Consider the following 14,003-nt stretch of genomic DNA (forward strand, 5'->3'; position numbering starts at 1 on the left):
ATAAAAACATAATTGACACATACATTGAGAGTCCTATATTTCAACATTAACACATATTTTATTTTGTGGGTTTCAATGAAACACTGATTCCTGCTGAATGTCATAAAAATGTTATAGGGTTGTGGACAATGATATAAAGTAAAGCACTGTATTATATGACGGGTTAGCACAGTATCACACAGTGGGGCTACACTTAGCAGGCAGTTTCACTGGAGAACAAAAATGAATACAACAACAAAAATCTCTACACCAAGTCCTTAGAAAACAGTTCCATATTTATTGCAAAATATTTTTGTACAGAATACAACTGAAAAAACATCAACAGAGGAGGAATGGACAGTAAGGCCAACATCAGAACTCCAAGAGCTGAACTGTACAAACACCAATAGTAACATTTGCTGCTTTAATTGTGTTTTTATACATAAATTGTTTCCCGCCCTCACAGCCACCTCCTTAAGGGGGAGAAAAAGAAAGAACTAACACATCTTCCCCATTTTTCTAAAACATTATTGCCTTTGCCTGTAAACCCATCAACTCATCAGAACACCAATGGACAATCCTTAAAATCTCAAAATTTCTGTAAGAAACATGTCCCTTGATTGATAATGTCTCACAAAATATAAATATATATACTTGTAAAAAGCGCCAAACAATATGGGACTGATAATATTTTCAAAGTGAGTGTTGCACCACTGAGAACATGAGGAGGTTCAGAGCACTACAGCTAAAGTTAGGAGGCTAACACCATTAGCTCAACTTCTAACACCAGTAACTGAGTGTGCTGAGATAATACTTCTGATTTTGAACTAAATAAAATATTAAAGTTTGCTTTTAGTTTACTTTACACTGCTGGAATAATTGAACCCTCACTTGAGCTCGGAGGGGTTTAGCGTAGTGCGCCTAGATAAATTCGGGCGTGCATGCCCATGCACATCCTCATGCGATTTGGCACTGATGTAAAAGTTCTTTCCTCAAAGTAAACCTCGTGGTAAACACGTCTCAGTCTCGCCAGCTTTCGCTTACATCTTTTTTTTCTTTACACATAAAAAAGGCAGAGTGAGACCGGATACATTTTTTCACCCCCCCCGACATTCAAATGTACATCTTAACATTGGCTCTCCCAAAATTTGGGATCTAATGAAGACAAAATACCCCTCCTGTCTAAGGAAGTCTGTTATAGAAAATAACAATTAAATAAAGATTAAAATAGATACGATTTTTTTTTCTCATATGCATAAGCCCTTCAAGAAAACACACCAACACATTAGAAAGGATGAAGACAATGTACAATCCAGAACTCCAGAGGAGAAAGGGGAGTTTTTCTTCTGACGTGACTCGACTGGGAACGACGTGGAACGAGAGGTGCAACGCAACAATGTCATGTTTTTGCCCTTCTGATTCTATATCTTACAATACATCTGGTGGATAACTAACAAACACGAGTGCCCTCCTTTAAACTGTGAACCCGGCGCTCGTTGGGGTCTCTACAGCGGTCATATGACAGACAGATTGTGGTCTTTAGACACAAACAGGCAGACCGACACAATGCTTTCTGGCCACACAGAGATAAAGCTTCTGGGATGTTTTTAGGACTTTTTTTTTGTTGTTGTTGCGATTTGTGGAGGAAAATGTTAGTTTTGTTGCAAAAACTCTTCTGCAAACATTCATTTCACTAATGAGAATGACATTTTGAAGGTTAATAAAGTGAATAGAGTGTTTCTTTCTGCAATTTTGAGTCACTATGCGCAACTTTCTGACTGGTTATTAATGACCTTTTCTTTCAGTGACCCTCCACTAAAACGATCCAATACACTGTAGCTCTTTAATGATGGGTGGGTGGGTGTGTGTAGGGGGGGTTCTTTAACCTGTTATGGATATCACAAGTGCTTTAATGATTTGATACCCTGAGTAGAGGACATAGGCTTGGGGTGAATTTCAGTAGAAATAAAAACATTTTTGCCAAGCAAACACCAAATGAAAAAAGGACATTACTAAGTAATACCACCTTTCACACATAAATAAAAATCTGTACTTATCGGTACATTAAAAACCACAAATGTAACCAGAGAGAAATAAAACAACAACGACAACAAATCACCCATGACAACACAGTCATTTTCAGCTTTACAATATGCATATATCCATGCATATATAGTGTGTATTTCCCCTTGCATACAGGCGAGTGGTTGGGGACTATATAGAGAGCCTTTAGTTATACCAACTCCCTCTGCAGAGACTAACACTGATTATTAAGAGATTGGTACAAATGAGAGCAAACATAATTCACAGGACAGGCTGAGGGGCGAGAAGACGGGGACTGACTCTGCGCAGCCTTGTAAACAGAGGAGGCCAGACAGCCAGAAAGGATGATGGGTAACAGACATCCACTGAAAGCAGCAAAGATAGGACAGATCACAGGAGGTGCAGGCTGGGTGGGAGTGAGGACAAGAAGAGGTGGGGACCTTTTTCTCCCAGATTACCAATCAGAGTATTCAAAGTGGCAGCACCACCGCGCAACTTCACCTTGTCTGCTTCCCGTCGGGCTCGGCGGAACATCAGTTCTGACGCTGAAAATTAAGATATGAACATGTTCCCCGCTCAAGAGGGAAACTACTCAAAATGTAACAAACAGTGGACTCTCAGCGATGTAACACAGCGTCTTCTAGTAAAGCAACCTATGGGCTGAGTGAGTATTTGATCACAGGGAGGGGGGGGCAGGGTGAGCAGGAGGGTGCGACAGGCAGATATTAGGTCACTGGGTCTTAAAAAAAAGGTAACAGCTGCCCCCTCCGACCCCCACTTCTCTCCAGCCCCCTCCAACATCCTCTTTGGGTCGTTAAGATGCTGAGAGGACAGGAGAAGCTCAGACGAATAACTGGATCCGCTCGCGGATGGTCTGCCGACAGATTGGGCAGGTCTTGAGCGCGGCGCTGCAGTCGATGCAGGAGGCGTGTCCGCACTGGAAGACCAGCTTGATGTGGTTGTCGATGCAGATGGGGCAGGTGATTCGCTCCTCCATCTGGCGGTAGCGAGACTGCAGCTGCTCCAGCAGGTTGTGCTGCTCCGAGTTCTCTGTGCCGGGGCTGCAGTCCACTTCAGTTTGGTCTGTGGAGGGAAGGGGGTCATCAACATGAAGGATGTTAAAGCACTGAAGAACTGAATTCAGAGGCTTCCGACAATAACTGTAGGTTACATACTGATATTAGTCACATTTATGAACTGTCTGCTGTCTGTTCTGCTCTTTCTCTATACTGTAGCAACTGATGGATATAGCATGACTCACAATGTCTCACCGGAAGCCTGTCCTCGACACAGTACTTCAATCTATGACGCCTCAAGACTCACTCATCATTTGAATTTAATACACACTGGACAAAGGCATATTTTTGTCCTAAACATGAATATTATATATATATACTCGTCCTATTAAAGCAGCCCACATAACAAGAACAAGAGGATTCTTCTTACCTTGTCTAATTTTCTTGGTGATCGTGACTTGGCATTTGATGCATTTCTTCATCCGATGGGCGCACTCTGTTTAGACAAGGACAAGGTCAGTATGGAGATACAGAAGAGAACATTATTTGACAAAAAATGCACAAACAGTATAAATAAAAATAGAAGAGATTTTTGAAACATAAAAAGGCCAGTACATTCAGAGATTGGCCATATCTGGAGGACATCATGACAAAAGCTCACTAAAGTTCTGTTCTGGTAGAATTCAACAATATTAAAAGCCAGCCTTGTGATATCATTTTAACAAATATAACCATGAGCAGTCAGTCTCCCTTCCACTAACTCTAGCCTCCACCCACCTTCACAGGCCACACTGTGCTGGCAGGGGCAGAAGAGAACCAGAAGAGCCAGCTCGGAGCAGATGAGGCATTCGCTGGGTCCCGGCGGTGTGGGAAGAACCAGGTTGGTCATAGTGTTGGGTGTAGTGTGGACCCGCCGCAGGCTGCTCAGGCCCTGTCCACACGTGATGGCCTGCAGACGCTGCAACCTGTAACAACGCAGAAGTTCATTTTTTACCACCCTTTTCAACACATTTTAAATTCATAGTAGTATTCAACTATTGGCAGCTTTAAACATGGCCTTAAACCCATGTTGTGATGTTATCGAAAGGCATGGATTATAGCACTGCCTTTACAGACATGTACCTGTGTTTCTCAGAGAAGCTCTTGATGAGCTGCAGCATGGTACCGTCTGCGACCAGGTCCAGGGGACTCTTGCCCTTGTGGTTGGCGTAGTTGATGTCAGCCCCCTCCTGCGCTAGAAAACAAGCAATAGCTGCGCCAACACTCAGCTCGGTATTCCCCAGAAGACCTGAAGCATTCAGCTGTGGATACACATGGTGAAGGGAGAAGAAGTTGGAATTAAAACAAACCCAATTTTGAGGAATTCTACAAACTTTGAAAACTTAGTAAAGGATGTAGCTAATTGTGAGCAACGAAAAGGTAATTGAAGAATAACCAGTGCAATCCACTAAGGCTGACACATAAACTAAAATCTAATAAGCACTGAAGAACTTGGCCAATAACTCATCTGCTGACAGTGGCCAAAACAGCCCTGAGCACTTAAGTCTAGCCACCTTCATGTGTGTGTTTATGTGTGTGTGTGTGTGTGTGTGTTGACTTGGCAGGTGCCCAGGATGTTGAGTGGAGCTGCAGTGTTTGCGGTCATGTAGACTGGAAAGGACGTTCTTCATCAGCGCAATGATATCAACACCAACTGATGTACCAGCAATCTAAGTGCTCATATAAAAAGTGCTGCACAAAGCACAGAGTCAAGGTCTCTTAATGAGCAATATTAATTTCTTGAGAGTCAATGGTTCTTTTAAAAGCGTGAACGAGATTAGAAAAAGAAGCAGTGACTTCTGGTGGATTCAGTTACCAACAAACCCCTCGGCAGGTTTAAAGCCGTCTCATCAATATGTTTTAATTAATACTCGGTGCTGACTGCTATGCATAAAGTTATGTAATGATTTTGCTTGTAGTAATGAATCCACAGAGAATTACCACCCAGCTGTGACCCACAACTTAACCATCATGAGATGTACGAATAGATGAATAGATCTGTCAGGATTTGGTGGAAACAAAAATGGAGCTAAACCGAGGGGGAATATTGGACTGCCATGTCACCTGAAACACAACTCCAAATATTATGCGTGCTATTTGCCCACACATTCACCATAACTTTATAAAGTGATAAGTCTGTGTTGTGTTTACAGCTTGTTGCGCTGGCTCCAAGTGCCAGAGAAAAAACAATCAATGCTAGTTTCATGTTACTGAACTGAATAACCACATGCTTCCTTCACTTTCATACAACTGTCTCTCTGTTAGCAGTAGCATTATCCTTGCTCGCCATAATGAATATTAACATTGCCATAGGTCGTTTTCGTTGACTACAGTGGGGATACATGGGATCTTTCCCCCACAACATGACTATACAGAAAAATTTCAAAATGTCCAAATGTCACATTAAGGTTAGACATACTGAAGGGAGGCCTGAGCATTCAGTTAGTCATTTCTGTGCCTCTGACCATTAATAATACCACACAGCTTCTTTAAGATTCACTGGATTAATGGAGTGTGGTCCTATCCAAGTTCAAGGCATCCTCTGGGGAAAGATGACATGGTGTGTTTACACCATACTCCTAAATGTATCACAGACATCTTAACTAGAACTCTGTCTTTGCCAAAACTATATTGCTGCACTAAGTGGGCCCTCTTCACTTCTCAACCGTTCAGCACTTCCTCTCCCCCCTCATTACACCATCGCTCTCAGTCTCTTGCCAGCACTTTCTCTTAAAGCAAGAGAGAATGTGAGATTAGAGTCAGGGACGAGGTCATCTTCATTTCTAAGTAAGTAAATCCTAAATGATGGGACTTAATTGCTTAAATCCATGTGGTTATTAAGATGTACAATACCTTTTTATTTTTATTTAGGTTTCCTCCAGAAACATGACAAACTGTTTTAACTTTCGTATAGTTCCACTTTAGTGCACTCTATCTGATTACTTTCTCCTCTTTTGGCCCGTTTACACAATACTACAAAGTTCTTTCTCCTCAGTTAACCCTGTCCTTGTATCTTTCATCCCTTCATTCGCCTGGAAAAGCCAACCAGATTAACCCCTCAGACTATAAACAAACACCTTTACATTCCTTCCCTCTGTTATTGTTTACCGTTCCCTCCCTGCTTCAATATTAAGTCTGTTCTTATCCCTCAAGTCTTTATTTACCCCGTCTATTTTTACCTCCTTAAGACTACATTAATCCTTTTCCCCACCTTTTTTCATTTAGTGTCTATTTACCCCTCATTCAGCCTATATTTACTCCTCTTTGAATGTTTCACGTAGTCTTCCTTTAGTCCTTTATTTATTGTGGCTTGTCTCTTTAGTAACCACCTCTTCAGTCTTTATTTACACTCTTGCCAGACTTCATTTAGCTGTTAGATCTGCTTGTGCTCACATCTTTTGAACGCTGAGTTGTCTCTCTTCAGCTCATTCAGTCCCAACAATACCCAGAATTCTGTTGTCATGAATCACTCAACAAGTGTGAGTAATGTCAATAACCACAGAATAATATCAGTTAAGAATCTTGTTTGAACAAATTAAATCAATTTGATTTGCTGTGGCATATTGTCTGATTTCCCATAGGCCAGGAAATTGTAAAATAAGTAATAAGCCGACAACATGCCACCTCCCTCCCCGCGGGCTCTCACCCTGCAGTAGAGCGTTGTGGAGGAGCAACCCTCGCTGCTCTCCTCGGTGCTGCTGGTTCCTACGGCGGGGCTGAGCATAACATTGGCCAGCTGCGGGCGGAGGAGGGCCACATGCATTGCAGTGTCACCGTCCTCGTCCTCCATGTTGACGTCAGCGCCTTCGGCCACCAGCAGCTGCACCAGGTCAGTGTGGCCCTGTGTCACCGCCAGCTGCAGCGGCGTCTGGTTCCGGTTGTTGCGGATGTTGATGTCACAGCGTCCCTGTGGAAGAGGAGGAAGGGAAACAAACATTTAAAAATGTTTTATTTATTATTATTTAGATGTATAAAAAAAAAAGGCACGCGCATACTCGACTCCAAAGAAAAGACATATGACAACTGATGTCTTTAGCTCACCTCCTTGATGAGGATTTCTGCGACATCGCGGTGGTTATTGAGAGCGGCCAGATGCAGCGCGGAGAAGCCGTCCTCCTTCTTAACGTCCACAAGCTGCCGCGCTCGGGCCAGGATCTTCTCTGTAGCCCTGCCACCAGGACAAACAACACAAGACTCAATTAGGCAGAGTGCACAACACTCCTCGTGGCTTAAATTAAGATCCGTTATAAGCTGCCCCAGAGCTTTTTACCATCTCTCACTTTTGCAGGCTGGTGAATGTTGCTACGTGAACTACGTGTAGTATTAAAAAGCATTCAGGTATTGGTTGTATTGGCCAGTGTATTACGCACACGAACCTGGTCAGACACAGTTCATCTAAAACAACACACACAAAGCATAAACCTCTCAGAATATGAAGCTCACATTATCCTGAGCTTGGACAAAGACGCAGCTGTTGTAGAGCTGCTAACAAGCAGATCTAACAGGAAAACACTGAGGCACAACAGGCAGCCACTTCTCACTCGATATAGCCACCTGACCTCCTGATGTTTCGTTACTACTCACCTACACAAAGCCTTAAATAACAGTAGAGGACTATCATCATTATACCTTTCCATCATATTCAGTATTTGACGTGTGAAATTGAAGCTGACAGCCTCAGTGAGCACCCAGGAAGCTGGGGTGCCACCGTGGGGACTTTGGTGCGACATGACCCAACCTTTCTATGGATGTCAGGCTAATTTTAATGTTAGCTCTGCTGGATTTCCCTGTTTGGAAACACTGGTGTTGCTGATGTTGAAAAATGATGCTGGTGTCAGACAGCTTCTTAAGTAACTAGCATACAGAAAAGAAATTTAAAGAAACCAATAAATGTGACATCCATCCAAAAATACAACCCAAGCTACTTCAATCCAGCCACCAATCGCAGAGAGAAAACAATGTCCACACAGAGTATGTGAGGTATCAGACTTTAAGCAAACTTTAGAACTAGGACATGCATGTAAAAATTTATTTAAAAATACATTTTACCTTGTTAAGAGAATTTTTTCATAATGGTATTTGTATAAAAAGTCTCTCTACTTAGCAGCTCCATAGCACCAATTTGGAACTATCCTTCTTCCAGCAACTAAAAGTAGTTAAGATTTTTAGTTTTATTTATTTCCATTTCATTTACCTACAGTCGGAATGCATTTGTGCTATGTACAGTATATAATATGCATGTGTGTCTACTGAATGATTTGTGTTCTCTTGACTCCCCTGCACAAGGTTTGACCAAACCTTTAGATATGCTTACAATACACATTGGGGAGGATATGTTATTATTATTATTATTATTATTATTATTATTATTATTATTATTATTATGATGATGTACTGGCCACCTATTATTTTAAGTTATAAAACAATACAAATAAAACCTCTCTACCTTCTAAAAACCCTCCAACACAAATCCTGCTTTCTTTACTAAAGACATTGTTACATACCAATGGCTGAAGTTGTTAACATTTAACACCTGGCCCTTCCCTATCTAACAAAACAAAAACACAATCAAAACAGCTCATTTGTGATCCTTCCTGAAGCTTGACTTTAGTCAGTCTACAACCATACCAACCTAACAACAAAATCTCTCTTGAATAATGCATCTAAACAGTGTTATCATTCCTGAATAACACTGTATAAATGATCCCAGTGCTGTTAAGGGAACATGAGAAAAACAATTATTTTTGCATCAGTTTTAATGCAGCTTTAATTATGATAACTAACAAATTACAATGTTTACAGGGTCACTAGCAGCAGATTGCTGATACATTTTAAATGCATTACTGCGGGTGTGGACAGCTGAGAGTGCATGCTGCTTTGTTACATGTACATGAAGGCTGTTGGGGAGACTGCTGGAGGTCACTGGTACCTGCAATGCAGCTCCGTCGGGGTGTGTGTATGTGTGTGTGTGTGTGTGTGTGTGTGTGTGTGTGTGTGTGTGTGTGTGTGGTGATGGTATTGATAGAGGGAAATATCGCTCCTGCTTTTGAGTGGTCTCCAGAGCGCCTTCGTTAGCTAAAAGCTCACCCTTGCAGATCTGAGGCGGACAAAGCCGTGTGAGTTGTGTCACCTTTGTACCCTTTATGCCTCGTTTCTCTGCATTACTTCCATTATCGTTACTCCTGTGTGTTCATGAATATTCAGACATGGGCTGACGTTTTGGGGCAGTTTTGTACAAACATGCCTTCACACACAACAGCAAGAGGGCATCAGCTAGAAGGCACAGTGGTAGTGACTTTTCTGGAGGCTAAAGTCATCACCTGGTTATTTTTGGGAGTTTGCATCATGCTTGTTTGTGACCGGCTGCTTGATCAAAGCTTGATAAAAGCAGAAGAAATGTATCATGACGATTATATTATGATGCGACCGGGAAATGGAAATAAAGGATTTCATGCATAATTAGGTATGAGAGTGTGTATGCTGCAAAATCTCTGTGTCAGTGACAGTTTACACTGTACTGTAAAAAGGCACAAGGTAACTCCAGACGGACAGGAGTAAATAGGAATAGAAGGGATTGGAAGAATAGAAGAAACTGCTGGGGATCTGGTGAAAATGAGGACAAAACAAAGAAGTTTGGAGGAGGTAAGATTACAGGAACGAGGGAAGAAATCAAGCCAAGTATTCTCTCTTTTCAATAAATACAGTAAACAGACCATCCTGTACATCCATTTGCCCCCTCTGTCAAGCTGAAAACCCCAGAAGGAATCTGGCCGCTTGCCTTGTTTCTTTTCTTTCCCAGGACTGTTTGTGAACTTGGCCTCTAGCCCTCTTTTTCCATTTCCTCACAATAAATAAATACTCTAATAAACAAAACATTCTCATCTTTCTGTCACAAAAAAACTAAAGAAAAGAAACAACAGAGGACCACATCTGCTTACAGTAACCGACAACTAAAAATCGACTTTTATTGATGATCTTTACTTGCTGATGACAATAATCAGCTGAATAGGGGGAAAATCTCAGGCAGAGTTACAGATCATACTTTGTTAGTTGTAAATAAAAGGTGGATGAACATCAAATAGCATAGTAATTCAATTCCACAATTATAAACGCCAACAAATTTTGAATTTACACAATCCACAATGATTAATCTCATCTTAAACAGGAGATACACTGTGATGAGATGTGTTTACCCTCAATCTAATGCCTGCGCACACTCAAACTGTATATTACAATTTGTACTAAAGTCAAAATAAACTAGGAAAACATACACACCTGGACTGTATCAATGTAGCATAGGCCTGCTGGTGATATATGAATGAACTGCTGAACCGAGCTAATCTTGAACACTGTAAATCCCGCGTCTCTACTTCTGGCGCAGCGGCTGATGTCAGGCTAAATGAATGCTGGGAACTGCAGCCTAAACTCCCAGCACTGCACATATGACACTTGCCAGAACAGATCGGACATTTATTAAAAGGACTGTCTGCTGCGGCCTCCACCCGCGTTCTTTTTCCTCTCTCACTTGCAGTTACTGCTCGCAGACTGTATTATTTTCCCCTGCTCAGTTGACATTTGTCCACATATTGCACTCTAGTACATGGCTGTCCCGAGATTACACTAATACTTTCAAAAAGATTCATACATTATGAGCTAGGACTGGGTCACTAGGAGGTGTGGTTAGGAGGTCAGACTTTAGTGCTTCAAAGCTTTCCTTCAATGATAAAAACTGATTGACTTATGCTATTTTCTGACTGGTTTAGTACTGGACAGACTGGACTGGACCAAGCTATGGTGATCTACTCACAGCCTGAAAATCTTCACTAATGACAGTATCAGAGCTTCTACTCTTTGGAATATACATTTCCAAGATATTAACCATCAAATGCACTTTAAAAATCATAAAAAGTGAATCTTTGAATGAAGTGGCATCACTTCGGGGAGGAAATTTCTGGTGATGCTGGTGTTTTTCATTCTTGCTTCCTTTCCTTCATGGCACTGCTTTAAAAAGAGTCATGGACAAGTTTTCCATTACATGGTTTTGTTATAATATGGGAAGGAAAGTTCATATGAGGTCTTATAAAAGCTCTGGAGCAAAGACACAGGAACCTCAGCATGGTCAGGCAGACTTGGCGAACTGTGAAAATATCAACTCTAAGAAGGTACTTAGACTTGTGAGGACACTCATTCATTTTTCAAAACAGGTGTAAACAATGATATTTTCTTGATCTTAGGAAAGCGAACTTTCTTACTCGGATGTGTTACACAACTTTGACTGCTCTGGAAACGACTCAGATTTTCTAATTGTTCAAATTTTCACTGAAATAAAAATACGATCTGATGTATAAATAATGCAAATAAATCACATGTTAAGGTTTTTTTTTAAGCATTTTACTGTAATGAATCCCTTGTACTAATATTATATTACAGATCAACTCAACACTGGCTGCATCTATAGCGATGTTTGAAGACGGTTTGATGGTTTACAATGTAAACACTATAAGGAAAAACTGCACAACTGTAAATGTTGGTCGTGGGATAAAAAAAAAGTACAAATGATCTCATTTGTAAGGCACTAACACATTACATTTAGATTTATCAATAATAACATATTAAAATAAATTCACAGTAGAGTACTACAGAGAACTATGGTAACTTCTAAAAGAAAGGAATAATTCACTGTGGTGCGTTCTCTCTACATTTCCAGGCTATTCCTGGTGTGTGGGAGCTGGTGTGATGCAACATGGACAGAGGAGGACACTGGCACACCAAAAATAAAGGGTTGTGTTTGAGGGATGAAACCATATCATTGTGAGAACATCCAGTTAGGCATTGCATCTCTGTCTGCCTGGTCAGTGTGCTGTCACGGCTCAGCTTGTGATTAAGCACCTCTAGTGTCAACCAGCCTAAAACCAACACAGTCATAAGACAATGGAGCCTTTGTGACAGGTGTCAGCGAGGCAGCCTTGATGTTTGGCCTCAAGCACTTCGGTGTAGACTAAAATGGCTGAGCTGATCTTTCACCAGCTCCCTATTGGTGTCACTGGGAGGAATACAATATATGGGGCAATTTGGGGGGAATTAACTTTGATATTTTCATGAAAATCAAAGTGTTTTTTCTCTCTCTCTCTCTCTCTCTCTCTCTCTCTCTCTCAATAAGCACTGTGATACAACCTACAGCCAAGTCATGAAAGCTGTGTAGGATAAGTCTTTCCTGGGAAAAAAAAAATCTGGTACACAGTTTGTTTGGATTTTTGGGATTTTTTGAATTTTTGACCACTCATGAATCCCATGCTCTGCATTGCTGAAAATGACTCACTAAACTAAATGTAGTTTTTGGAGGACAAGTCAATGTGCAGGGAAACAGTGTGCAGAAGTAAATGTTGTTGCATTTTTGCCTGATATTGACTGCCAGCATGCTGACAGTAGCAGAAGCTGTGTGGGAGATGAGCTCTATCTGTAACGGATAGTGTTGAGAGTTGACCTTTGAGTCCTCATTTGAACCCACAGGAGAGATTCACACACACGCGCACACACATGCGCACACACGCACACGCACACACACGCGCACACGCACACACACACACACACACACACACACACACACACACACACACACACACACAATTTCCAAAGCTCACATCAGATACATGCATTTAAACTGAGCAGCCTGAAAAGAACACACATGACACTCAGACTGGATCTTTCTCATCCTAGAGACACACATTCCTGATGAGCAGCTGGATTTATTTGGTGCACACATGCTGGGGACCTAACAAGCTCACATTACAGGAGACTGTCCAGATTTGTGTGATTAAAAATATTTTTGATAACACAATAACACTTATGATCATGATTGTCTGATTGAATACTCCACAATTAAATTAAAATTAGACTGCTCCAAACTAGTGCTGATTTTTCCTTACTTTGGCTATGATTTACAATTATTGTCATTATTAACCATTATTAAGTTATGGTTAGCCACATGTGAAATGTTCAAACTCAATGGCAAGTACAAGGCTATATTAGTACCCGGGCAAACAGGTAAACACTTGTTATGATATGACAGCGTTGAAGCTTTAAAACATACTAGCAGAATTTTTTAGATATGATCTCTACTCACAGTTTGTTTCCTTTGAGGGCAGCATAGTGCAGCAGGTTGAAGCCTCGGTGGTTCTGTTGGGTGAAGTCAATGTTGGGCACCAAGACCAGGATCTCGATGATATTGCGGAAATCTTTAGCAATGGCGTCATGCAGCGGCGTATCCCCATATGAGTCCTGAGTGAGGGAGAAAAGTGGCACATTGAGTGAGGCTGTTGCATATATTGGAACTAAACCAGTTGTGCAGGTTTTTGGGCCTTTTCTTGAGGCGTGTTGGGACGTGACACAGCAAAATGTAAAATGCCGTTAACAATGTGTTTGGTGTAAGTAGTGTGAAGGACAGTGTCTTAGTAGAGGAGACCAGGGAATGAAACGTTGTTTTCCAATACAATACATATTCTATATAATACAAAACTTAATCTGCAGCCATGACATGATTTAATTCACTAGAATTTGTTGTAATCCTGATATCTAGACGATGTATACTCATTTTGGGTCTATATAAGTGGTGTGATAGATGCTGCAGTACATTTTGATTGTATGTGGTACAAACAAAAAAAAAAACTCTGGGTTCCTACTCCATGTTTTTAGCTGAGTAGCCACTCTACTCAAGCAGAAAAAATATGCTGTTAGTGAATTCTGGGCCTGGTTGCAGGCATGTTAGCCACTCTGGAAAATGCCCTAAAAGAGTCATTAAATTGCCTTAATGAGGCTGAGGGCTGAAGTGAAGCAGAGTCACAGTCAAATACCATAAATGTTTGAATTTGTGTGTTTACAACAGCTTGAAAAGGCATTGTGTGAGTTGCTGACGACATGTGTATGGCA

General features: G+C 41.2%; 1 protein-coding gene across 5 annotated transcripts in view; it reads right to left on the minus strand.

Annotated features, from left to right (window-relative positions):
* Positions 1–254: 254 nt before the first annotated feature.
* The window catches only part of mib2 (MIB E3 ubiquitin protein ligase 2), a 44,041-nt gene continuing 30,292 nt past the window's right edge, over positions 255–14,003 (minus strand). For all 5 annotated transcript variants that reach the window (XM_051424724.1, XM_051424722.1, XM_051424725.1 and 2 more), the window contains 7 exons: positions 13,201–13,355; positions 7,119–7,245; positions 6,724–6,984; positions 4,161–4,339; positions 3,816–4,003; positions 3,469–3,534; positions 255–3,105 (listed from right to left, as the gene is read on the minus strand). In XM_051424724.1, the coding sequence (XP_051280684.1) occupies positions 2,864–3,105; positions 3,469–3,534; positions 3,816–4,003; positions 4,161–4,339; positions 6,724–6,984; positions 7,119–7,245; positions 13,201–13,355 (1,218 nt within the window). In that variant the 3' untranslated portion in view covers positions 255–2,863. The remainder of the gene's footprint in view (positions 3,106–3,468; positions 3,535–3,815; positions 4,004–4,160; positions 4,340–6,723; positions 6,985–7,118; positions 7,246–13,200; positions 13,356–14,003) is intronic.

The sequence above is a fragment of the Dicentrarchus labrax genome, unplaced genomic scaffold (assembly GCF_905237075.1).
Source record: "Dicentrarchus labrax unplaced genomic scaffold, dlabrax2021, whole genome shotgun sequence".
In the NCBI taxonomy this organism is placed as follows: Eukaryota; Metazoa; Chordata; class Actinopteri; family Moronidae; genus Dicentrarchus; species Dicentrarchus labrax.